Genomic DNA, 26081 nt, shown 5'->3' on the forward strand with positions numbered 1-26081 from the left:
TTTTTGTTGTTGTTCATAAAAAATATATGGCTTCAATTTTTTTTTTTTTTTTTTTTTGAGTCGGCGTTTCACTCTTGTTACCCAGGCTGGAATGCAATGGTGTGATCTCGGCTCACCGCAACCTCCGTCTCCTGGGTTCAAGCCATTCTCCTGCCTCAGCCTCCTGAGTAGCTGGGTCTACAGGCACGCACCACCACGCCCAGCTAATTTTTTGTATTTTTAGTAGAGATGGGGTTTCACCGTGTTGACCAGGATGGTCTCAATCTCTTGACCTCATGATCTGCCCGCCTCAGCCTCCCAAAGTGCTGGGATTACAGGCGTGAGCCACCGCGCCCAGCCCAATTTTTTTTTTTTTAAGATGCAGTCTCGCTCTGTTGCCCAGGCTGGAGTGTAATGGTGTGGTCTTGGCTCACTGTAACCTCGGCCTCCCAGGTTCAAGCGATTCTTCTGCCTCAGCCTCCTAAGTAGCTAGGATTACAGGTGCCTGCTACCACACCCGGCTATTTTTTTGTGTTTTTAGTAGAGATGGGGTTTCACCATGTTGGCCAGGCTGGTCTCGAACTCCTCACCTCGTGATCCACCCACCTCAGCGTGTCAAAGTGCTAGGATTACAGCTATGAGCCACTTCGACTGCCCAAAGGCTTCAATTGTTAACAGTGATTCCTCCTAGGATTTAGGGATGGGGGGGTGGACATTAAAACAATGCTCATCCTTCTTTATACACTTCCACAGTGTTTGAATTTAAAATATATACTCTCTTTGTAATGTCAGAACAAAAAAGAATTTGGTTGGAAGTAAGTTGGAACTGCTCAACAGAGAATCAAAAAAATCAGCCTGAATTATCTGATCTTAACTGAATTTTCAAAAGACTATGTAATTTCTTTTAATTACCACAAGCCAGCTTGTTCCGGTCCAGCTGAGGACAGCAGAGATGATAGATAATCTCTCTGAAAAGGTTTCCTCAGGCCAGTGACATCTTTGCAGGTTGAACAGGATTTCTTCATAGCACAGAAAGAACCTGAAGAGCCTTCTCAATTTCTTATAAAAGAATATAGTTCCTTCACTCTGTTGTGTTTTAAATATTTTTATGTTTTTGTCTGTGTATAAAGACAGGATATCACTCTGTCACCCAGGCTGCAGTGCAGTGGCATGATCATAGCTCACTGCAGCCTCCACCTCCTGGGCTCAAGCAGTCCTCCCACCTCAGTTTCCCAAGGAGCTAGGACTACAGGGGTGCACCAGCATATTTGGCTAATTTTTTGTTTTTGTTTTTGTTTTTAGTAGACATGAGTTCTTGCTAAGTTGCCCAGGCTAGTCTCAAACTCCTGAGCTTAAGCAATCCTCCCACCTTGACCTCTGAAAGTGCTGGGATTATAGGCATAAGCTACTGTGACCGGCCAATGTTTTTATTTTTTATTATTTTTTTTAAGACTCAGTCTCGCTCTTGTCCACCAGGCTGGAGTGCAATGGCATGATCTCGGTTCACTGCAACCTCCACCTCCTGGGTTCAAGGGATTCTCCTGCCTCAGCCTCCAGAGTAGCTGGGATTACAACTGCCCACCACCATGTTCAGCTAATTTTTTTGTATTTTCAGTAGACATGGGTTTCACCATGTTGACCAGGCTGGTCTTGAACTCCTGACTTAAGGTGATCCGCCTGCCTCAGCCTCCCAAACTCCTGGGATTACAGGTGTGAGCCACCACATCTGGCCTATGTTTTTTAATGGTAGTTTAATTTTTTTTAATGGTAAAGTTATACATCCTCACTGTAAAAATACCTGCAGACTATATGGAAATATATAAACTTCATTCTGCAGAACTAACCACTGTTTAGAGTATGGTTGTATATCCTTTCCAATTTAACAAATATATATACATACATATATAATTTCATTTTTATTTTTTATTGAGATACAATTCACATACCATAAAACTCACCATTCTGAAGTATACAATTCACTAGGCATGGTGGCTGACACCTGTAATCCCAGCACTTTGGGAGGCTAAGGACAGAGGATCGATTGAGCCCAGGAGTTTGAGACCAGCCTAGCCAACACAGCGAAACCCTATCTCTACAAAAAATACAAAAATTAGCCAGCTGTGGTGGCACACACCTGTAGTTCCAGCTATTTGGGAGGCTGAGGTGGGAGGATTGCTTGAGCCATGGAAGTCAAGGCTGCAGTGAGCCATGATCGCACCACTGCACTCCAGCCTGGGTGACCCTATCTCAAAAACTAAAAAATGAGACCCTGTCTCAAAAAAAAAAAAAAAAAAAGTGTAGAATTCAGTGGTTTTAAAACATATTTACAAAATTGTGCAATCATTACCACGGTCTATTTCCAGAACATTTCATCACCTGAAACGAAACCCGATGCCCATTAGTAGTGGATCCCTAGTCTCCATTTCCCCCATCTCCCGCAAACACTAATCTGCTTTCTGTCTCTCTGGATTTGCCTGTTCTGGATATTTCACTTAATGGAGTCAGACCATATGAGACTTTTTTTGCTGGCTTTTTTCACTAAGTGTATTTTCAAGGCTTACTCATATTGTAGCATCTACCAGTACTACATATGTGTATATATATATATATATATATTTTTTTTTTTTTTTGAGATGGAGACTCACTTCGTCACCCAGGCTGGAGTGCAGTGGCGTGTTCTCCGCTCACTGCAACCTCCGCCTCCAACCTCCATCTCCCAGGTTCAAGTGATTCTCCTGCCTCAGCCTCCTGAGTAGCTAGAATTATAGGTGTGCATCACCACCCCCAGCTAATTTTTGTGTTTTTAGTAGAGAGGGGGCTTTACCATGTCAGTAAAGCTGGTCTCGAACTCCTGACCTCAGCTGATTTGCCTGCCTTGGCCTCCCAAAGTGCTGGGACTACAAGTGTGAACCACCACACCCGGTCTGATTCTTTTTTACAGGCGAATAATATTGCATTATATGGCTATACCCTATTTTGTTTATCCGTTTGTCAGTTGATGAACGTGTGGATTGCTTCCAGTCTGGGGCTAGTATGAATCATTATTCATACTGCTATGGTCATTCATGTATAAGTTTTTGTACGAACATATGATTTCAATTCTTTTGGGTATATATCTAGGATAACTTCTGGGTCACATGGTAACTCTACGTTCAATTTTTTTTTTCCCTGAGACAGAGTCTCACTCTGTCGCCCAAGCTGGAGTACAGTGGTGTGATCTTGGCTCACTGCAACCTCTGCCTCCCAGATTCAAGCAATTCTCTCCCCTCAGCCTCTTGAGTAGCTGGGATTACAGGCACGCACCACCACACCTGGCTAATTTTTGTACTTTTAGTAGAGATGGTGTTTTGCCATATTGGCCAGGCTGGTTTCGAACTCCCGATCTCAGGTGACCTCAGGTCTCAAACTCCTGACCTCAGGTGACCTCAGCCTCCCAAAAGTGCTGGAATTACAAGCATGAGCCACCACGCCCAGCCTATGTAACTTTTCTAAAGAACTGTTGGGCTGAGTATAGTGGCTCACGCGTGCAATCCCAACAATTCGGGAGGCTGAGGTAGGCAAATCAATTGAGCTCAGGAATTCAAGATCAGCCTGGGCAAGGTAGTGAGACCCCCATCTCTACAAAAAAATACAAAATTAGTCAGTCATGGTGCCCTGCACCTGTAGTCCCAGCTACTCAGGAGGCTGAGGTGGGGGAACGACTCGAGCCCATGAAGTTGAGGCTGCAGTGAGCCGAGATCACACCACTGCACTCCAGCCTGGACCAGAGTGAGACCTTGTCTCTTTTTTTTTTTTTTTTTTTTTTTCTGAGACGGAGTTTCACTCTTGTTACCCAGGCTAGAGTGCAATGGCGCGATCTCGGCTCACCGCAACCTCCGCCTCCTGGGTTCAGGCAATTCTCCTGCCTCAGCCTCCTGAGTCGCTGGGATTACAGGCACGCACCACCATGCCCAGCTAATTTTTTGTATTTTTAGTAGAGACGGGGTTTCACCATGTTGACCAGGATGGTCTTGATCTCTTGACCTCGTGATCCACCCGCCTCGGCCTCCCAAAGTGCTGGGATTACAGGCTTGAGCCACCGCGCCGGGCCTGACCTTGTCTCAAAAAAATTAAAAATAAAAAAGAACTGTCAAGGTGTCTGGCCCGGCAGCCACACCATTTTATATTTCTGTCAGCAATGTGTACCAGGGTTCCAGTTTCTTCACATCTTCACCAATGCTTATTTCCTTTGTTTTAAACTCTAGCCATCCTAGTAGGTGTACAGAGTAGATCTCATTGTGGTTTTGATTTGCATTTCTCTAATGACTAATAATGTTAAGTATCATTTCATGTGCATGTTGGCCATTTACATATCATCTTTGGAGAAATGTCTACTCAACCCCTTTGCTCATTTAGAAACTTAGGTAGGTTGGTTTGAGTGCAGTGATGTTTAAAACCAATTTTTTTTTCTTTGAGATGGAGTCTTGCTCTGTCACCCAGGCTGGAGCACAATGGCGAGATCTTGGATCACTGCAATCTCTGTCTTCTGGGTTCAAGCGATTCTCCTGCTTCAGCCTCCTGAGTAGCTGGGATTACAGGCATGCGCCCCCATCGGTGGCTAATTTTTGTATTTTTAGTAGGGACAGTTTCACCATGTTGGCCAGGCTGGTCTCAAACTCCTGACCTCAGGTGATCCACCTGCCTCTGCCTCCCAGAGTGCTGGGATTACAGGCGTGAGCCACCAAGCCCGGCCATCTAAAACTAATTGAACACAATTCTAATTGAACACAACCAGTTACCAATATCTTTGTTCCTTCTCCACTCCCACTACTTCACTTGACTAGCCTAAAATAAAAATAAATAAAAATAAGCTGGGCACAGTGGCTCACACCTGTAATCCCAGCACTTTGGGAGGCCAAGGCAGGAGGATTATTTGAGCATAGGATTTTGAGATCAGCCTGGGCAACACAGTGAGAAACTACCTCAAAACATAAAAACTAGCCAGGCATGGTGGCACACACCTGTGGTTCCAGCGACTTAGGAGGCAGAGGTGGGAGGATTGGTTGACTCTGGGAGTTCAAGGTTGCTGTGATATGTGATCGCGCCACTGCACTCCAGCTTGGGTGACAGAACAAGACCTTGTCTCAAAAAATTTAAAACAAAACAAAACAAAACAAAATATTGGTCATTTGTCTTTTTATTGCTGAATTATAAGAGTTTTTAGGCCGGGCACAGTGGCTCACGCCTATAATCCCAGCACTTTGGGAGGCCGAGGCGGGTGGATCATGAGGTCAAGAGATCGAGACCATCCTGGTCAACATGGTGAAACACCATCTCTACAAAACCCACAAAATTTAGCTGGGCATGGTGGTGCATGCCTGTAGTCCCAGCTGCTCAGGAGGCTGAGGCAGGAGAATTGCTTGAACCCAGGAGGCGGAGGTTGTGGTGAACCGAGATCTCACCATTGCACTCCAGCCTGGGTAACAAGAGTGAAACTCCGTCTCAAAAAAAAAATTTTTTTTTAATATATTCTGGTGTCCAGGCACAGTGGCTCAAGCCTGTAATCCCAGCACTTTGGGAGGCCGAGGTGAGCGGATCACAGGTCAGGAGATCAAGACCAGCTTGGTCAACATGGTGAAACCCCATATCTACTAAATATACAAAAATTAGCCAGGCATGGTGGTACACACCTGTAATTCTAGCTACACGGGAGGCTGAGGCAGAAGAATTGCTTGAACTCGGGAGGCAGAGTTTGCAGTGAGCCAAGATCGCACCACTGCACTCCAGCTTGGCAATAGAGTGAGACTCTGTCTAAAAAAATATATGTAATATATATGTGTGTGTGTGTGTATGTATTCTGGAGACAAATCGCTTATTAGAGATATGATTTGCAAATATTTTCTCCAATTTTTAAAAAAATCTTTTTTTTTTTTTTTAGTAGAGATGGGGTTTCACCATGTTGGCCAGGCTGGTCTTGAACTCCTGACCTCAGGTGATCCACCCACCTTGGCCTCCCAAAGTGCTGGGATTACAGGCGTGAGCCACCTCACCTGGCCTCCAATTTATTTTAAAGAATTAAAAAAAAATTTTTTTTTAAAGACCAGGTTTTGCTTTGTTGCCAAGGTTGGTCTTGATTCCTGGCTTCAAGTGATCCTCTCACCTACACCTCCTGAAGTCCCAAAGTGCTGGGATTACGGCCATTGAGCCACTGCACCTGGCCTCCAATTCTTTAGATTTTACCTTTTAGAAGCAAAATGAGTTACTAAATACACCATTCTGTAACCTGCTCTTTTCTTTAATAGTAGTTCATGTGCATCTTTCAAGGTCAAGAGAAAGCTATGTCACTTCCGCCCCCCCCCCACACATTTTACTGTTCCTTCCCTCATTGTTTTTCACTGCTGCATAGCATTCCATTGTAATTTTGCCACGGTTTATTGGCACGGTCCTCTGCTGAGCTTTACAGAGTCCTTAGCTGGGGTGTTAGTGAGAGACCGTGACAGCAGTGAAGACAGTCATCTCCCCACCATGCTGTCAGCTTTTAGATGATGTGAAAATGCAAGCAGCCACAGGAAATGTGTCTAACCTGCTTACACTTCCTCCCTGAAGCCCTGCGGTTTCACAACCCCTACAGGCGCGCCTCCCTCCCCGCCCAAGAGTGTCACCAGCCTGGTGCTTCTGTGAGAAAGTACCACTGTAAGAGGCCAAAGGGCATGATCATTTTCCTCTTTTACCCTGTCTAGGTTGCCAGCAAATCCCAAGGGCCTCCTGAGGCTGCCCCTGGAGCCACAGGTCCCTCCAGTGCTGGAAGAATGAAGGATTCCTGCATCATCGTGATGGTCATGGCGCTGCTGTCTGGGTTCTTTTTCTTTGGTAGGCAAGGGAGGAGGCAGGGGATGGAACATGTGTCTGTGACCAGAGAAACTGCAGGGCTTGGTGGAGCTGGACTTAACAAGGAGCTGCCCCCTAAAAGTGGTCTTGGTCTTAGGGGTATGGGGCCCTGGGATCTTGGAAGGAGAAACTGGGGAGTGGGGAAGTAAAAGAAACAAATAGACAAGGGGTAGAGGCAAAGACAGAGAAGGAGTCATAAGAAGGGGCAGTGGGGTCTTTAAAAAGGCAGATGGGGCTGGGCCTGGTGGCTCACGCCGGTAATCCCAGCGCTTTGGGAGGCCAAAGTGGGTGGATCACCTGAGATCAGGAATTTGAGACCAGCCTTGCCAACATGGTAAAACTTCGTCTCTAATAAAAATACAATAAAATTAGATGGGTGTAGTGTCACATGCCTATAATCCCTGCGACTCAGGAGGCTGAGGCACGAGAACCATTTGAACCCAGAAGGTGGAGGTTTCAGTGAGCCAAGATCGTGCCAATGCACTCCAGCCTGAGGGACAGAGTGAGACCTTGTCTCTTAAACAACAAACAAAAGGCAGATAGTTAATGAGTAGGTAGAGCTGGGTGGGGAGTGCTGGGCTCTGGGCCATCCGTGGTGCTGCCGGTGGTGCCACCCCTGTGCGTTTTAGGCAAGTCCTTTCCCCCTTTCCAGCCTCAGTCGCTTCATCTAAACAAATGAAGGCCCGGCCTCCCTGACATCCTAGGATGCTCTGAACTAAACTCCATGCCGGGAGAGAAAACAGGGCAGAAAGGACAGCCTGGGTATGCCTGGGCGCCTAGGCAGTCCGCATGAAGGGGAAGGGGGCTGGGAAATCTACAGGTGCTTGAAAGACTGGCCCGTGGGGCTTGGGAGTGGGGAGGCAGCTCCCCAGGGATCAAGGGAGCTAGAATCTGAGAATATGGGAAGGGGCGCATGGGCCCCATGACCGCAGAAGTGGGTGGTGGAGGCGCACCCGGCCCTGGGGCATCCCCATCTTGGCCTCCTCCTGGGAACTTGGCCACCCTCTGCCTCAGGGCCCCTCGGATCTGCTCCTCTTTCTGGGACCTCTGACTTCTTCTCATCTTTCCTTCTTTGCAGAGAGGCCAAACGGGAAGTTGTGTCCTCAGGCCCTGGGAAGAGCTTTCAGAGCTCTGGGGGGCTGGGAGTCTCTCCTTCCATATTCCCTGAAGTCAACGCCCTGGAGGGGAAGCGCAGAGCGCGGGTCCGCTCCGCCCACTCGGTGCGGGCGGTCTGGGGAGTGAGAGCCAGGTGGGCTTGGGGTTGGCCACCTGCCGGGCACATGCAGGGGCGGGGATCACTGGGTAGTATATGACCCCTCTTGCCTTCCTCAGCTCCGACCTCGAGCTACAACCTGGACGTGCGGGGCGCGCAGTGCTTCTCCCCACCGCGCGCCGGGAGGCATTTTGGATACCGCGTCTTGCAGGTCGGAAACGGGTGAGCTGTGATCCCCAAGTCCTCCCCGCGATGCCCGCCCTGGGGCAGACCCCGAGGCGGTGGCCGCCTCCCTGACCATCTCCTGGGCCAGTCAGTGGCACGGGGCAGCTATCCAGGGGTTCCCGTCTGGAAGAGCCTGTCGTGGGAATCCTCGGAGACAGGAATGAGGGATCAAAAAGACGGTTAGGGGCGAGCAGGGGGCCATGGAAGTGTCGAACAGGGAAAGATCCCAGCCCCAAACAGTTTGCATCGCCCAGTAGGTTCCTGTCGGCCCCTTGGTCCCTTACGGCTGCGAGTGCCTGGAAGCCAGGGGTTTGTTGTCGCTTCCTAACCCTTCTTAAATACCCCACCGTCCGGCACTCAGTAGGTAAGCCATGAATGGCTTTTGAATTAAGGACTGAATGAAAGAACCTGTCATGAGACATTCTGGCGGATCAGTCTCTGGGCCTCAGAGACTAAATGCAAAGGAACCTTAACTTTTTAGGGCTCTGGTATTTGGAATTCTTTCTCTGGGATTCTGTAGGGAAGAGGTGAGGACGGAAGCACCTTCTTTTTCTTTTTCTTTTCTTTTCTTTTCTTTCTTTTTTTTTTTTTTTGAGACAGATTTTGCTCTTGTCGGCCAGGCTGGAGTGCAACGGCTCCATCTTGGCTCACTGCAATCTCCACCTATGGACTTCAAGCTATTCTCCTGCCTCAGCCTCCTGTGTAGCTGGGGTTACAGGTGCCCGCCACCACACCTGACTAATATTTGCATTATTAGTAGAGACGGGGTTTCACCATGTTGGCCAGGCTGGTCTCGAACTCCAGACCTCAGTTGATCCACGCACCCCGGGCCTCCCAAAGTTCTGGATTACAGGCATGAGCCATTGCTGCCAGATCAGAGGCACCTTCTTTTTTTTTTTTTTTTCTTTTTCTGAGATGGAGTTTCACTCTTGTTACCCAGGCTGGAGTGCAATGGCACGATCTCGGCTCACTGCAACCTCCGCCTCCTGGGTTCAAGCAATTCTCCTGCCTCAGCCTCCTGAGTAGCTGGGATTACAGGCACGCGCCACCATGCCCAGCTAATTTTTTGTATTTTTAGTAGAGACGGGGTTTCACCATGTTGACCAGGATGGTTTCGATCTCTTGACCTCGTGATCCACCTGCCTCGGCCTCCCAAAGTGCTGGGATTACAGGCGTGAGCCACCGCGCCCGGCCTTAATTTTGTGTTTTTAATAGGGACAGAGTTTCTCCATGTTGGTCAGGCTAGTCTCGAACTCCTGACCTCAGGTGATCCGCCCGTCTCAGCCTCCCAAAGTGCTGGGATTACAGGCATGAGTCACTGCACCTGGCCTAGAGGCACCTTCTTGAAGTGGAATGGCTGCAGTGCTTGGAGAAATGCAGCGGGAGACCTGAACCTCCTTAGCGGGCAGGAGTGGATGGGTACAGATCTAGGCCACTCCCTCTCACAGGTGAGATTTCTCACCAGGGTCTTCGTGGGAGCTCCAGGGGAAGGGAACAGCACAGGAAGCCTCTATCAGTGCCAGCCAGACACAGGACACTGCCTGCCAGTCAGCCTGAGAGGTGAGTAACTGGCGAGTGAGCTGGGAGGAATGGGATCTTGGGGAAACTGAGGCTGGCCCCAGCCCACCTAGATTGCTTGAGCTCCTCCAGAGCAACCTTCTGGTGCCTACAGGTTCCAACTATACCTCCAAGTACTTGGGAATGACCTTGGCAACAGACCCCACAGGTGGAAGCATTTTGGTAAGAATTTTGCGCAGTGGCGTTATCAGAGCCGGTGAAGCTCATTCCAGGAATGAGAGATGAAAAGAGGAGGAATGTGGATAAAAGTTTCCACAGAAGGTCAGAGTCAATTAGTGTTTATTGAGAACCAATGATGAGCTAGCTTTTTTTTATTTTTTGAAACGAGATTTGATTCTATTGCCCAGGCTGGAGTGTAGTGGTGTGATCACAGCTCATTGCAGCCTCAACCTCCCTGGGCTCAGGTAATCCTCCCCCCTCAGCCTACCAATTAGCTGGGACTACAGGTGCATGCTACCACGCCCAGCTAATTTTCATATTTTTTGTAGAGATAGAGTGTCACCACATTGCCCCAGACTGGTCCAGAACTCCTGAGCTCGGGAAATCCTCCTGCCTCAGCCTCCCAAAGTGCTGGGATTACAGGTGTGAGCCACTACACCTAGTAGTCAGCTATTTTCAAGAATTTATGTCACTTTTCTTCCAAATATGAAATATCTATGATCATTGATATGCAATATGATTTTTAGTGGCATACAAGCTTTTGATGTTTTCATAGTTATATGTTTCTTTATATGGCTTTAATGGCTTGTTAGAAAAAATATATGCCAAGCACATCAAATTTATAATATTCTAGATCATATTGCATAGGAAGAGGCTGAAGTTAAACAAAAATTTAAAGGAAAATATTAAGAAAATAATATGCTTATATGGCAGATATTGTGAAGCATTACGAAACACTCCTTTTTTTTTTTTTTTTTTTTTTTTTTGAGACGGAGTTTCGCTCTTGTTACCCAGGCTGGAGTGCAATGGCGCGATCTCGGCTCACCGCAACCTCCGTCTCCTGGGTTCAAGCAATTCTCCTGCCTCAGCCTCCCGAGTAGCTGGGATTACAGGCGTGCGCCACCATGCCCAGCTAATTTTTGTATTTTTAGTAGAGACGGGGTTTCACCATGTTGACCGGGATGGTCTCGATCTCTTGACCTCATGATCCACCCACCTCGGCCTCCCAAGGTGCTGGGATTACAGGCTTGAGCCACTGCGCCCGGCCCAAAACACTCCTTTCTTTGGGGGGGTACAGAATTTCACTCTTGTCACCTAGGCTGGAGTGCAATGGCATAATCTCAGCTCACTGCAACCCCCGCCCTGTGGGTTCAATCGATTCTCCTGCCTTAGCCTCCAGAGTAGCTGAGATTACAGGCACATGCCACCATGCCTGGCTAATTTTTGTATTTTTAGTGGAGATGGGTTTTTGCCGTGTTGGTCAGGCTGGTCTCGAACTACTGACCTCAAGTGATCCACCTGCCTCAGTCTCCCAAAGTGCTGGGATTATAGGTGTGAGCCACCGCACTCACATTTTATCTTTTTTTTTTTTTTTGAGATGGAGTCTCACTCTTGTTGCCCAGGCTGGAGTGCAATGGCTCCATCTCAGCTCACCACAACCTCCACCTCCCAGGTTTAAGTGATTCTCCTGCCTCAGCCTCCCAAGTAGCTGGGACTACAGGCATGCACCACCATTAACCCTCAAGACACTCAGGTGAGATAGGGATCAGGGTACACATTTCGCACACAAGGAAACAGGACCAAAGGGGTTAAAAGACTTGAGTCAGGGTTTGAATAAAATTCTTGTTTGATTCCAAGTTCATGGCTCTTTCCCGTTTATCCCAGCTAGCATCCTTCTGTGTGAGAGATGGAAGACTGACTGAATACTGATCCAGTATTTAAGTACAGCCTGTTTATTTAGCTACTATTATATGCCAGGCATTGGGTGAGGTTCTGATGGGGGAAGGAGGGGAGTGAGATACAAAGTTGATGAGGCTGGGCCAGCAGCTCACACCTGTAATTCCAGCACTTTGGGAAGCCAAAGCTGGAGGATTGCTTGGGGCCAGAGGTTCAAGACCAGCCTGGGCAACCCTGTCCCTACAAAAAAAAAAATATTTTTTAATTAGCTGGGCATGGTGGCACACAAGTGTTGTCCCAGCTACTTGGCAGGATCAATTGAGGGCAGGAGTTCAAGGCTGCAGTGAGCTATGATCACACAACTACACCCCAAGCCAGGGAGACAGAGCAAGGCCTATGTCTAAAAAAAACAAAAACAAAAACAACAAAAAAAAGATCATGATACAAGCCCAGACTTTGAAGAAATTGCAGTTTGGCAGGAAAGAGTGGTAAATGAAAGAAATGACTGGGAGGCTGAGGCAGGTGGATTACTTGAGCCCAGGAGCTTAAGACTGGCCTGGGCAACTTGGCAAAACCCCCTCTTTATGAAAAAACATTAGCCAGACATGGTGGCGTGTGTCTGTAGTCCCTGCTATTTGGGGGCTGAGGTGAGAGAATCACCTGAGCCCAGGAAGTTGAAGCTGCAGTGAGCCCTGATTGTGCCACTGCATTCCAGCCTGGGTTATGGGAGTGAAACCAAGAGAGAGAGGAAGGAAGGAGGGAAGGTAGAAGGAGGGAGGGAGGGAGGGAAGGAAGGAGGGAAGGAGGGAGGAAAAGGGAGTGAGAGGAAGGAAGGAAGAAAAGAGAGAAAGAAGAGAGAGAAAGAGGAGGGAAGGAAGGAAGGAAAGAATGAAGGAAGGAAGGGGAGAGGAGGAGAGAGGAAGAAAGAAAAAGGAAGGAAGAAGAAAAAAGAGAAAAATGAAAGGAAGGAAGGACAGATGGACGAACAGATGAACTGGGCGAGATGGCTCATGCCTGTAATCCCAGCAATTTGGGAGGCAAAGGCAGGTGGATCATGAGGTCAGGAGTTCGAGATCAGCCTGGCCAATATGGTGAAACCCCATCTGTATTAAAAATACAAAAATTGCCGGGCGCGGTGGCTCAAGCCTGTAATCCCAGCACTTTGGGAGGCCGAGGCGGGTGGATCACGAGGTCAAGAGATCGAGACCATCCTGGTCAACATGGTGAAACCCCGTCTCTACTAAAACTACAAAAAATTAGCTGGGCATGGTGGCGCGTGCCTGTAATCCCAGCTACTCAGGAGGCTGAGGCAGGAGAATTGCCTGAACCCAGGAGGCGGAGGTTGCGGTGAGCCGAGATCGCGCCATTGCACTCCAGCCTGGGTAACAAGAGCGAAACCCCGTCTCAAAAAAAAAAAAAAATACAAAAATTAGCCGGGCGTGGTGTCAGGCACCTGTAGTCCCAGCTACTCACGAGGCTGAGGCAGGTGAATCACTTGATTGAACCTGGGAAGTGGAGGTTGCAGTGAGCCAAGATCACACCAAGACGCACTCTGGTCTGGGCAACAGAGCAAGACTCTGTCTCAAAAAAAAAAAGGAAAAGGAAAGAAGGAAGGAAGGGGAAGGGAGAAAGAAAAGAAAAAAGAAAGAAAACAAACAAAACAAGGAAAAAGGAAAGAAAGAAAGACACTGTGTATTCTGGGAATCTTGATAATTCGATTTGGCTGAAGCACAGAAAGGGAAGTTGGGCCTAGGAGAAGATGGGCCTGTAAGTGTGGGGTTGTGTGCAACGTAAGCCCAGCTAAGGAGCTAGAGTTTATCCTCCAGGCAGTGAGCATGGCAGGATTGGCAGGATGGGAGGGACAGACACTAGTGACTGTGGAGATGGACATTCTTTCCCTTGGTAGCCAATTGGATAGAGGGAGTGAGGGAGGACGAGGACTCCGAACGTTCTTATTCTTGGTTGACGGTGCCCAAAAGACACATAACCAATGGGAGACCCAAATCTGTGGCCTTTGCTTCCTTCAGGCCTGTGACCCTGGGCTGTCTCGAATATGTGACCAGAACACCTATCTGAGTGGCCTGTGTTACCTCTTCCACCAGAATCTGCAGGGTCCCGTGTTGCAGGGGCGCCCTGGTTTTCAGGGTAAGGAGCTGGGGACTCAGTGGGTAAAAATACCTCCAAGTGGCTGCTCCTAGAGAGAACCGGCATGGACGGGTCAAACACCAGAGGCGCTTCCCTGGGTCTCTTGTGTCTGACCTCTGCAGAATGTATCAAGGGCAACGTTGACCTCGTATTTCTGTTTGATGGTTCGGGGAGCTTGCAGCCGGATGAATTTCAAAAAATTCTGGAATTCATGAAGGATGTGATGAAGAAACTCAGCAACACTTCCTACCAGGTAAAAATGTTAGTTAGGATTCTTGGTTGCAGGCAATAGATGCCTACCTGAACTGGCTTAAACCATGAAAGGAAATTTTAGTATGTGGTATCCTCAGAACCTATGGGCATGGCTACAACTGGGCCTACAGAAGGAACGAGAACCAGGGAGTAGAAAGTTCTAGCAGGCTCTCTAGTTCTTATTTCCTTTTTTTTTTAGACAGAGTTTCGCTCTTGTTGCCCAGGCTGGAGTGCAATGGCGTGATCTTGACTCACTGAAACCTCCGCCTCCCGGGTTCAAGCGATTCTCCCTGCCTCAGCCTCCTGAGTAGCTGGGATTACAGGCACCTGCCACCACACCCAGCTGATTTTTGTATTTTTAGTAGAGATGGGGTTTCATCATGTTGGCCAGGCTGGTCTCGCTCGAACTCCTGACTTCAGGTGATCCGCCCACCTTGGCCTCCCTTAGTGTTGGGATTATAGATGTGAGCCACCGCGCCTGGTCTTTTTTTCTTTTTGAGACAAGGTCTTACTGTGTCCCCAGGGCTGGAATACAGTGGCACAATCATAGCCCACTGTAGCCTTAAACTCCTGGGCTCAAATGATCCTCAAATGATCCTTCCTACACATGTGCACCACGGTGCCCGGTTTAATTTTTAAATTTTCTGTAGAGATGGTGTATCACTGTGTTGCCCAAACTGGTTTCAAACTCCTGGATTTCTCAAAATATCCTCCTGCCCTGGCCTCCCAAAGTGCTGGGATTACAGGCATGAGCCACTGTGTCCGGCTAGTTCTCATTTCTGTTTCCTTTTGCGTCTTAGCTTCCTTCTTCTCTTTTCCCAGTCTCTGTACACTGGCTCCCTTAGCGCTTTTAGACCAGATGGACCTATGGAAAGCTCCTAAGTTCATGTGTTAAAATTCCAAGAGGACTTTTTACCTTCCCCTCAACCAACTCCTCCCTTTGGAAATTCCCAGTTGTCAGAGAAGAGATTCTGGCTGGCCTAGCTTCAGTCAGGTGCTCACCCCGGCCCAGCCAACTGTGTCTAGTTAAGCCAGGTCACTCAGCAGAAATATGGCTACCAAATCCCATCCCTGTCAATGACATAGGCAGACCCAGAAAACAGGAGCTAGGTACACAGTATTACGTGAGGGAGCAGAGGTTTATTTCATTCTATTTCTGTGCTTATTCTTACATTGCCTCATTTTCAAAAGAATCATCTGAGGGACCGATGTGGAGTTGGGTTGCCCAGGTCCTGCCTAAGAAGAGATTGAGCCAGGCACAGTGGCTAACTCCTGTAATCCCAGCACTTTGGGAGGCTGAGCCAGGAGGATCACTTGAAGCCAGGAGTTTGAGACCAGCCTGGGCAACATAGCAAGACCCTGTCTCTACAAAAAATAAAAACTAGCCAAGCATGATGGCAGTTGGCTGGGCCGGGGTGAACACCTGACTGAAGCTAGGCCAGCCAGAATCTCTTCTCTGACAACTGGGAATTTCCAAAGGGAGGAGATGGTTGAGGGGAAGGTAAAAAGCCCTCTTGGAATTTTAACACGTGAACTTAGGAGCTTTCCATAGGTCCATGTGGTCTAAAAATACAAAAGTCAGCTTGGTGTGGTGCCTGTAGTCCCAGCTACTTCAGAGGCCGAGGTGGGAGGATGGCTTGAGCCTGGGGGGCTGAGGCTGCAGTGAGCTATGACTTCGCCCCTGCACTCCAGCCTGGGAGGCAGAACAAGACCCAGTAGGGACTTGAAAAAGAAGAAGCAGAGTTTGGGGCCGGGCGTGGTGGCTCAAACCGGTAATCCCAGCACTTTGGGAGGCCAAGGCAGGTGGATCACCTGAGGTCAGGAGTTCGACACCAGCCTAGCCAACACGGTGAAACCCCGTCTGTACTAAAAATACAAAAAAATTAGCCAGGCATGGTGGCATGTGCCCATAATCCCAGCTACTTGGGAGGCTGAAGCATGAGAATCGCTGGAACCCAGGAGGTGGAGGTTGCAGTGAGCTGAGATCGCGCCACTGTACTCCAGCCTGGGCAACAAGAGCAAAACTCCATCTCAAAAAAAAAAAAAAAAAAAAAAAAGTAGAGTTTGGAACAGATAAATGGAAAGAGATATGTAACTGCCTATCATTTCTTCCTTCCTTTTCTAGTTTGCCGCTGTTCAATTTTCCACAAGCTACAAAACGGAATTTAATTTCTTAGATTACGCTAAACAGAAGGACCCTGACGCTCTACTGAGGCATGTAGAGCACATGTTGCTGTTGACCAACACCTTCGGTGCCATCAACTATGTCGCGTGAGTTCCCTTTTGCAGGAGAGCGCATTCTCGGTTACCTAACTCCTTCTAGCTGTAGGGCATGGGAACTCAGTAGGTAGGTACAGCAAGGGGCAGTTTATTGTCTGAATTAAAGTGGAACAATTTTACTGCAGCTTCTTTTGGTTGTACGTAACAGAAGTCCACTTTGTACTAACTAAATCCAAAAGAGAAAGTCTAAGCCAGGTGCGTGATCTGTAATCCTAGTGCTTTGGGAAGCTGAGGCCAGAGGATCTCTTGGGCCCAAGATTTTTTGTTTGTTTATTTATTTGGTTTTTTTTTGTTGTTGTTGTTTTGAGATGGAGTTTTGTTTTGCTCTTGTTGCCCAGGCTGGAGTGCAATGGCACCATCTCAGCTCACTGCAACCTCCACTTCTCAGGTTCCAGCCATTCTCCTGCCTCAGCCTCCCAAGTAGCTGGAATTACAGGCCTGTGCCACCATGCCTGGCTAGTTTTTTTGTATTTTTAGTAGAGATAGGGTTTTCCCATGTTGGCCAGTCTGGTCTCAAACCCTTGACCTGAGTTGATCCACCCGCCTCAGCCTCCCAAAATTCTGGGATTACAGGTGTGAGTCACCACGCCTGGCCCCTGAGCCCAGGAGTTCGAAGCTGCAGTAAGCTATGATCACACTGTTGTACTACAGCCTGGGCAACGGAGCAAGACCCTATCTCTAAAAAAAAATTTTTTTTTTAATTTAAAAAGAAGAACCAGGACACCAGTGTGGCTGGAGAGAAATAAGTGAGAGGGGAACATAGTAGGTGATGAGGTCAGGGAGATCCTGAGGGTTGGATGGGTTAGTGACGTGGAGGCCATAGTGAGGGCTTTGGCCTCCTCTAAGTAAGATGAGAAGTCATTAGAGGTTTTGAGTAGAGGAGTGATGATCTGATTTACGTTTTTTAAAAGATCCCTCTGGCTGCAGGGTGGATATTAGACTGTAGAGGGCGCAAGGGCGGTGGAAGCAATGGGACCAGTTATGAGGTTACTGAAAAGTCCAGATGAGAGATAACGGTTGTGTAAACCAGAGTGGAAATCCACGAACAGGACCTGAGATAGGCCCGTGTGTGTGGATGGAGACTGGAGAAGCATTTTGCATCCAAGAAGGAACCAGAGGTCTTGATAGCAGGTGTTCGTGGGTGAGATGGTTCACCCTGCGTTGCTATTGCAGTCAGAGCTATGCCCAACCCAACTTGCTCAAAGGTAGGCTGTGGGCAAGGCAGGGATTTCCTTTTTCTTTTTTTTACACTCAAGACTGGAGTGTAGTGGCATGATCCTAGCTCACTGCAGTCTCAAACTCCTGGGCTCAAGCAATCCTCCTGCCTCATGCTCCTGAGTAGTTAGCATATAATCACATATCACCACACCTGGCTAATTGTTTTCATCTTTGTAGAGTTGGGGTCTCGCTGTGTCACCCAGGCTTGTCTGGAACTCCCAAGGCAGAAATTTTTAGCCTTGGCCCATCTGGTGTTAGTTCTCCCTTCTTTATTATTATTTTTTTATTATTTTTATTTTTGGGGTGGGGAGGATTTTCAGCAAGAAACAGAACGCCTGCTAGACAAATTCTAAAAGAGCTGTAACACTAGTTCTCCCTTCATCTCACATGCACAAGCACCTCCTCTGTACCGGGAGCCAGAGACATAGCAACAAATCCAACATGATCCTTTCCTTGAGGAACTCACGATTTAGGGGGGAAAGTGACAGAGAAAAAAGTCACGGTAATTCACTAGGTTCACTGCTACAGTAAAGATCCGCAGGCAGCCTGGGAACCATGGGAAGGCCAAGGAGGTGCAGGGAAAGCTTGCTCTGGAAGAGTGACTCTCCAGTTTTCTTCAGCTATGGGACGCTCTCTTCCTCATTGAATTCTCACCTGGATCAACATCTATAACTGATTGAAGAGCAGTGGCCATGTGGTTGCAAGGGATGGTAGGAAGGCCAGAGTCATTCCTCACAAAGCCTCGTTCTCCTGACCATGGGCTCTGGCTGGGACACCCTCTGGGCTGCCCAGGCTGCAGTGTGAGGATCACTGGTCCAGAGGGAGAGGGATGGCAGCAAGAAGGTTCAGAGGTGACCGCTGCAGGCTTGGAATCCCGGCCTGGGAGAGGCGGGAAGGCCTTTTTCATAACCAGTACAGCGGTGACTTGATGAGCAGGTGGGGAAGGAGACCTCAGGCCCTGGTTTGAGGGAGTCTCTCACCTCCTCCTTTCCTGGACATAGGAAAGAGGTGTTCCGGGAGGAGCTGGGGGCTCGGCCAGATGCCACCAAAGTGCTCATCATCATCACAGACGGGGAAGCCACCGACAATGGCAACATCGATGCAGCCAAAGACATCATCCGCTACATCATTGGGGTATGGGCCCCGGGCCCCGGCTTCTTAGTGCATCTCGCCTTCCCTCTCCTCTTCCCGAACCCCAGATCCCTTTCTCCCTGGGGCCAGGCTCTTGTGAACATCATAGGAAACTGGACTGAGGTTTGGAGGAATGCCAGCTCCTCACTCTCCACTCCCTCACAGATTGGAAAGAATTTTCAGACCAAGGAGAGTCAGGAGACACTCCACAAATTTGCCTCAAAACCTGCGGGAGAGTTTGTGAAGATTCTGGACACATTTGAGAAGCTGAAAGATTTATTCACTGAGCTGCAGAAGAAGATCTATGTCATTGAGGGTGAGTGGCAGGCCCTGGGAGAGGGGTCGGGAGGTGCATACAGAAATTCCCCTGGGACATCAAGCCGGTGCTCGGTGGCTCACGGCTGTATTCCCAGCACCTTGGGAGGCCGAGGCAGATGGATTGATTGAGCTCAGGAATTTGAGACCAGTGTGGTGGCTCACGCCTGTAATCTCAGCACTTTGGGAGGCCAAGGTGGGTGGATCACCTGAGGTCAGGAGTTCAAGACCAGCCTGGCCAACATGATGAAACCCTGTCTTTAAAAAAAAAAGAGAGAGACCAGCCTGGGCAACAAGGCGAAATTGCATCTATACTAAAAATACAAAAAATAGCCAGGTGTGGTGATATGTGCCTGTAATCCCAGCCTCTCAGGAGGCTGAGGCACAAGAATTGCTTGAACCCAGGAGGCAGAGGCCGAAGTAAGCCGAGATCATGCCACTGCACACCAGCCTGGTTGGCAGAGGGAGACTCCATTCCAAAAAAAAAAAAGCAGGCCGTGGTGGCTCATGCCTGTAATCCCAGCACTTTGAGAGGCTGAGGTGGGCAGATCACCTGATGTCAGGAGTTTCGAGACCATCCTGGCCAACATGGTGAAACGGTCTCTACTGAAAATACACAAATTCGCCGGGCGTGGTGGTGCGTGCCTGTAATCCCAGCTACTCGGAAGGCTGAGGCAGGAGAATCACTTGAACTCGGGAGCTGGAGGTTGCAGTCAGCCGAAACGTGCCAGTAACCTCCAGCTTGGGCGACAAAGGGAGATTTTGTCTCAAAAAAAAAAAAAAAAAAAAGAAAACTCTCCTGGGACATCATATTAGAAACACAAAGAATAGTAAGCACTTACTGAGTATCTGACCCTGTACTAAGGGCTTGCCCAAATAAAACAGACCTCTAGGAGGAATTTAGGAGAGGGCCATTTGGGAGCAGCCTCTGTGATCTTTCTTTCCCTCCCTTCCTTCTTTCCTCCCTCCCTCCCTTCCTTCCCCCCTCCTTCTCCTCCCCTCCTCCATCCTCTTCCCCTCCCCTCCCCTCCCCTCCCTTTCCCCCTCTCCTCCCCTCCTCTCCTTTCCCTTCCTTTCCTTCCTCTTCTCTTTTCTTCTCTTTCTTTTCTTTTTTTTCTTTTCTTTCACAGGGTCTCACTGTCATCTAGGCTTGGGTACCATAGAATGATCACAGCTCATTGCAGTCTTGACCTTCCAGGCTCAGGTGATCCTCCCACCTCAGTCTCCCAAGTAGCTGGGACTACAGGTGTGTGATAGCACACCTGGCTAATTTTTGTGTGTGTATTTTTTGTAGAGGCAGTAGTTTCGCTGTGTTGCCCAGGCTGGTCTCGAATTCCAGGTCCCAACCAGTCTACCCGCCTCGGCCTCCTGAAGTGCTAGAATTACTGACGTGAGCCACTGCGCCTGGCCCTCTGATATTTCTTTCTGAAATTCCATCTTCTCTTGGAGCTCAGGTTGATCCAGGCCTGACCTGTATCTTGCTGGTGTGATCCGAGCCCTGCAGAGTGAATGTAATTCCTCCCCCTTCTTGCTCAGCTGTTGCACTGTCACTTATCTTAGGCTCCACATTACTTCGGAAGGGCAGACTGGCAGGGGCCAGTATGAAGAACCCACATGTCTTCTTTCCTGGCCTAGAATAAGAGAAGATTTTTATTGTGGTCACTGGATGGAGGACTGGTTATGGAGGACATCTGCCCAGAAACTTAGTCGACCGAAAGATATGTGATTCCTACAGGAAAGTCTCCTTTGCTAGGACACGGCCTTAGTGTTCAATTCAGTTAAAGAAGCAATGGGCTGGGCATGGTGTCTCATGCCTGTCATCCCAGCACTTTGGAGGCCGAGGTGGGTGGATCACCTGAGGTCAAGAGTTCAAGAACAGCCTGGCCAACATGGTGAAGCCCCATCTCTACTAAAAATATAAAAATTAGCTGGGTGTGGTGGCAGGTACCTGTAATCCCAGCTACTTGGGAGGCTGTGGCAGGAGAATCACTTGAACCCGGGAGGCAGAGGTTGCAGTGAGCTGAGATTGTGCCACTGCATTCCATCCTGGGTGACAAGAGCAAAACACTGTCTCAAAAAAAAGAGAAAAAGGCCAGGTGTGGGGACTGACACCTGTAATCCCAGCAATTCGGAAGGCTGAGGCAGGCGGATCATGAGGTCAGGAATTTGAGACCAGCCTGACCAATATAGTGAAAACAGTGTCTCTACTGAAAATACAAAAAGTTAGCTGGGCATGGTGGCAGTTGCCTGTAATCCCAGCTACTAAGGAGGCTGAGGCAGGAGAATCGCTTGAACCAGGAGGCAGAGGCTGCAGTGAGCCAAGATCGTGCCATTGCACTCCAGCCTGGGCAACAGAGCGAGACTCCATCAAAAAAAAAAAAAACAACAACAACAACAAACAAAAACAAAGAAGCAATCATCCAGCTTGGGCAACACAGCAAGACCCCATGTCTATATAAACAATACAAACGAAATGTGAATTTTTAAAAAACATTTTTTCAATGTTTAAATTTTAAATTAAAAAAATGTTTTGTTTTTTTTTTTAATTTACTCTCAACTGGCTTTTGAGCTGAGATATGAAAGATGAGATTCAAACAGCAATGTGAGGAAGCTGGAATGAGGGCAGAGAGCATTCCAGGCAGAGAGAAGCACAGGTGCCAGGGCCAGGGGCTGGGCATGCTGGGAAAATGGAAAAAGTTCAATGTGACCGGAGCACAGTGAGGGACGGAGAGAGAAGGTTGGCAGGGAGGTAGGGGCCTTCCAGGCCCTCAGAAGGAGTTTGGATTTCAGTGTGAAGATTGATGAGAAATCACGAAGGAGTTTTTTGTTGTTGTTTTGCGACAAGGACTCGCTCTGCTGCCCAGACTGAAGTTCAGTGGGGTGATCGTGGCTCACTGCAGCCTCAATCTCCTGGGTTGAAGCAATCCTGCCTCCACCTTCTGGGTAGCTGGAACTACAGGTACACATCAACACACCTGGCTAATTTTAAATTTTTTTGTAGAGACAGAGTTTCTACTATATTGCTCAGGTTGGTCTTATACTTCTTAGCTCATGCAATCCTCCTGCCTTAGCCTCACATACTGCTGGGATTACAGGCATGAGCCACTGCACCCAGCCCATGAAGAGTTCTTTTTTTTGGCAGGGGGTCACGGGACAGAATCTTGCTCTGTCAGCCAGGCCAGAGTGCACAATCTTGGCTCACTGCAATCTCCATCTCCTCGGCTCAAGCAATTCTCCTGCTTTAGCCTCCCAAGTAGCTGGGATAACAGGCATGTGCCACCACGCCCGGCTAATTTTTGTATTTTTAGTAGAGAGGGGGTTTTTACCATGCTGACCAGGCTGTTCTTGACCTCCTGACCTCAGGTAATCTGCTTGCCTTGGCCTCCCAAAGTACTGGAATTACAGGCGTGAGCCACCACTCCCAGCTGGTGAATAGTTCTTAAGAAAGGAGAAGCTATATGAGCCAGGCAGAGTGGCACATGCCAGTAGTCCCAGCTACTTGGGATGCTGAGATCGGAGGATATCTTGAGTGTAGGAGTTTGAGGCTGCAGTGAACTATGATCACATCACTGCACTCTAGCCTGGGCAACAGAACGAGACCCTGTCTCAAAAAAAAGAAAGAGAGTGTATTTCTTTCTTTTTTTTTTTTTTTGAGACAGAGTTTCACTCATGTTACCCAGGCTGGAGTGCAATGGCGCGATCTCGGCTCACCGCAACCTCCGCCTCCTGGGTTCAGGCAATTCTGCCTCAGCCTCCTGAGTAGCTGGGATTACAGGCACGTGCCACCATGCCCAGCTAATTTTTTGTATTTTTAGTAGAGACAGGGTTTCACCATGTTGACCAGGATGGTCTCGATCTCTTGACCTCGTGATCCACCCGCCTCGGCCTCCCAAAGTGCTGGGATTACAGGCTTGAGCCACCGCGCCTGGCATGAGAGTGTATTTCAAAGGCAGGACTACCATGATTTGGTGATGTGTTGGAGATGGGATGGAGGAAAGAGAAGACTCCAGGTGGATTTGGTTTCTTAGCATGGGTTCATTAGGTGGATGTGGGTGTCATTCATTGACATGAAAGGCCTGAGTCAGAGCAGAAACCAAGAGCTGTGTCTTGGACACACAGAGATAGGTAATCGGATATTCAAATCTGGAGGCTGGGCGCAGTGGCTCACACCTGTCATCCCCCAACACATTGGAAGTCCAAGGCAGGTGGATCACCTGAGGTCAGGAGTTAGAGACCAGCCTGGCCAACATGGTGGAATCCTGTTTCTACCAAAAATACAAAAATTAGCTGGACATGGTGGTGCACACCTGTAATTCCAGCTACTTGGGAGGCTGAGGCAGGAGGATCAGCTGAACCCAGAAGGCAGAGGCTGCAGTGAGCTGAGATTGCACCACTGCACTCCAACCTGGGCAAGAGAGCAAGGCCTTGTATCAAAAACAAACAAATCTTGGGCTCCCAGGGTATTACATGAGAAAGCCAACTCAGCATTAAGCCATTTACTGGGTCTGCCTGACTCTTGCACCCCTACCTTCTACCTTGCCCAGAGGTCAATGCCTCACTTCTTCCTCCTCCTGCCGTGAGTTTGTTTCACTGAATTAACAGCTGTTGGGTCTCACCTGTTCTCTGCTTTGTCCCCCAGGCACAAGCAAACAGGACCTGACCTCCTTCGACATGGAGCTGTCCTCCAGTGGCATCAGTGCTGACCTCAGCAGGGTGCGTGCTGGGCTGGAGCAGTGGGCTGTGGGTGTCTCGGGAGTGCAGCTGGCTCTGGCGGGGTGATTTGGTGGTTAACTGACTGGCTTATCTCCTTCCCTGGGCAGGGCCATGCAGTCGTGGGGGCAGTAGGAGCCCAGGACTGGGCTGGGGGATTCCTCGACCTGAAGGCAGACCTACAGGATCACACATTTATTGGGAATGAACCATTGACACCAGAAGTGAGGGCGGGCTATTTGGGTGAGTATTTCTCTTTTCTACTGGGGTCTTCTGGTTTTAGGGGTCAGATGGTTACTTAGTCTGGCTTTCAGAAGAATAATGAAAGCAGTTAAGCAACCAGCATGAACAAACTCAGAGTTTAAATATGATTATAACATTCATAATTAATTATCTGTATTTTCTGATGCTTTGACATCTTGGGACCGTGCTAATCCTGAAGAAGCTACCTGTCCCGGGCTGGCAAATTCCTAGAGACAGTGAACAACTTGCCTGCAAATATGCCTTGTAGCTAGTCATGGTGGCTCATGCCTGTAACCCCAGCACTTTGGGAAGCTGAGGCAGGTGGATTGCCTGAGGTCAGGAGTTTGAGACCAGCCTGGCCAACATGGTGAAATGCTGTCTCTACTAAAAATACAAAAATTAGCCAGGTGTGGTGGTGCACGCCTGTAGTCCAAGCTACTCTGGAGGCTGAGGCAGGAGCATCGCTTGAACCCAGGAGGCAGAGCTTGCGATGAGCCGAGATTGCGCCGCTGCACTCTGGCCTGGGCAACAGAGCAACCAAAAAACAGGGCCAGATGCAGTGGCTCACACCTGTAATTCCAGCATTTTGGGAGGCCAAGACGGGTGAATCACCGGAGGTCAGGAGTTCGAGACCAGACTGGCCAATGTGGCGAAACCTCATCTCTACTAAAAATACAAAAATTAGCCAGGTGTTATGGTGGGTGCCTTTAATCCCAGCTACTCAGGAGGCTGAGGCAGGAAAATTGTTTGAACCTTGGAGATGGAGGTTGTAGTGAGCCAAGGATCACACCACTGCACTCCAGCTTGGGTGACAAAGCAAGACTCAGTCTCAAAAAAAAAAAAAATGCCTTTTATATGCAAACCAGCCAATTCTGAGCCCATATCCCCAGCCATCTCCTTTGTCTAATCCTTACACACCAAGCCAATATTTTCTCTGCCCTAAATCAGCCCAGGGTCAGGCACCAATCAACCAGAGGCCACTGCTATAGCCCCAAGCCAGCCAAAATAATTCAAACTGTGTAATCCTAAACTTGCTTGAACTTGCCAACCTAGCTTGCCACCCTTCCTTGTGGAAACCACAAGAAGAGCTCTGGGCCATGCTCTTTCCTGGCTCCTCCTGACTCTCCACTAATCTGGTGTTTCCCCATCTGGCCCTTCGTGGCCTGCAGTGCCTCCTGCCTCCAGGAACTGTGAGTAGTAAACGTGTTTCAATGACAGTGACTCTCTATATCATCAGTCACACCTCTATGTTAAATCCCAGGCACATTTTAAAACAACCTGCCTTATTAGTAAGAGGGCTGGCCACCCCTTTTTGAGGCTTCTTCCACTTGAATTGTCCAAGATCACCTGAGGTCAGGAGTTCGAGACCAGCCTGGCCAACATGGTGAAACCCTGTCTCTAGTAAAAATACAAAAAATTAGCTAGGCATGGTGGGACACACCTGTAGCCTCAGCTACTTGGGAGGCTGAGTCAGGAGAATCACTTGAACCTGGGAGGCAGAAGTTACAGTGAGCCAAGATTGCACCATTGCACTTCAGCCTGGGCGACAGAGAAAGACTTTGTCCCCTGCAAAAAAAAAAAAATTAGCTGGGTATGGTGGTGCATGTCTGTGGTCTCAGCTACTTGGGAGGCTGAGAAGGGAGGATCACTTGAGCCTGGGAGGTTAAGGCTTCAGTGAAGAAAAAAAAAGAAAGAACTCTAAAGTTTCATCTCTAGCTGGGCATGGTGGCTCACACCTGTAATCCCAGCACTTTGGGAGGTTGAGGCTGATGGATCACTTGAGGTCAGCAGTTTGAGACCAGTCAACATGGTGAAACCCCGTCTCTGCTAAAAATGCAACAAGTTAGCCAGGCATGGTGGCATGTGCCTGTAATTCCAGCTACTCAGGAGGCTGAGGCGGAAGAATCATTTGAACCCAGGAGGCGGAGGTTGCAGTAAGCTGAGATTGTGCCACTGCACTCCAGCCTGGGTGACAGAGAAAAACTCTGTCTCAAAAAAAACAAAAAAAGTTCAATCTCTAGTTAGACACCCACCCCACTATATGTACACATAAATATATACATATGTGTGGATAGATAGAATCTGAGTG

The 26081-nt window shown here is 48.6% G+C and overlaps 1 protein-coding gene and 1 non-coding gene across 5 annotated transcripts in view; one reads left to right on the forward strand and one right to left on the reverse strand.

The window, feature by feature from the left end:
• The first annotated feature begins 6587 nt into the window (after positions 1–6587).
• ITGAL (integrin subunit alpha L) overlaps positions 6588–26081 on the forward strand; it is a 49921-nt gene continuing 30427 nt past the window's right edge. For 2 of the 4 annotated variants that reach the window (XM_032243200.1, XM_032243201.1), the window contains exons 1-11: positions 6588–6828; positions 8179–8281; positions 9750–9844; positions 9957–10024; positions 13726–13843; positions 13966–14096; positions 16221–16366; positions 18595–18727; positions 18890–19040; positions 23679–23752; positions 23860–23992. In XM_032243200.1, coding sequence (XP_032099091.1) covers positions 6768–6828; positions 8179–8281; positions 9750–9844; positions 9957–10024; positions 13726–13843; positions 13966–14096; positions 16221–16366; positions 18595–18727; positions 18890–19040; positions 23679–23752; positions 23860–23992 — 1213 coding nt within the window. In that variant the 5' untranslated portion in view covers positions 6588–6767. Of the gene's footprint in view, positions 6829–7924; positions 8096–8178; positions 8282–9749; positions 9845–9956; positions 10025–13725; positions 13844–13965; positions 14097–16220; positions 16367–18594; positions 18728–18889; positions 19041–23678; positions 23753–23859; positions 23993–26081 lie in introns of all 4 variants that reach the window. The other 2 variants (XM_032243202.1, XM_032243203.1) reach the window with 2 other exon arrangements.
• On the reverse strand, positions 17901–17962 carry LOC116526766. Its single transcript, XR_004258267.1, has one exon. It is a non-coding gene; the product is annotated as a U7 small nuclear RNA (small nuclear RNA).

This window comes from Sapajus apella, unplaced genomic scaffold (genome assembly GCF_009761245.1).
Source record: "Sapajus apella isolate SASKATOON/1434 unplaced genomic scaffold, GSC_monkey_1.0 scaffold51, whole genome shotgun sequence".
Lineage (NCBI taxonomy): Eukaryota > Metazoa > Chordata > Mammalia > Primates > Cebidae > Sapajus > Sapajus apella.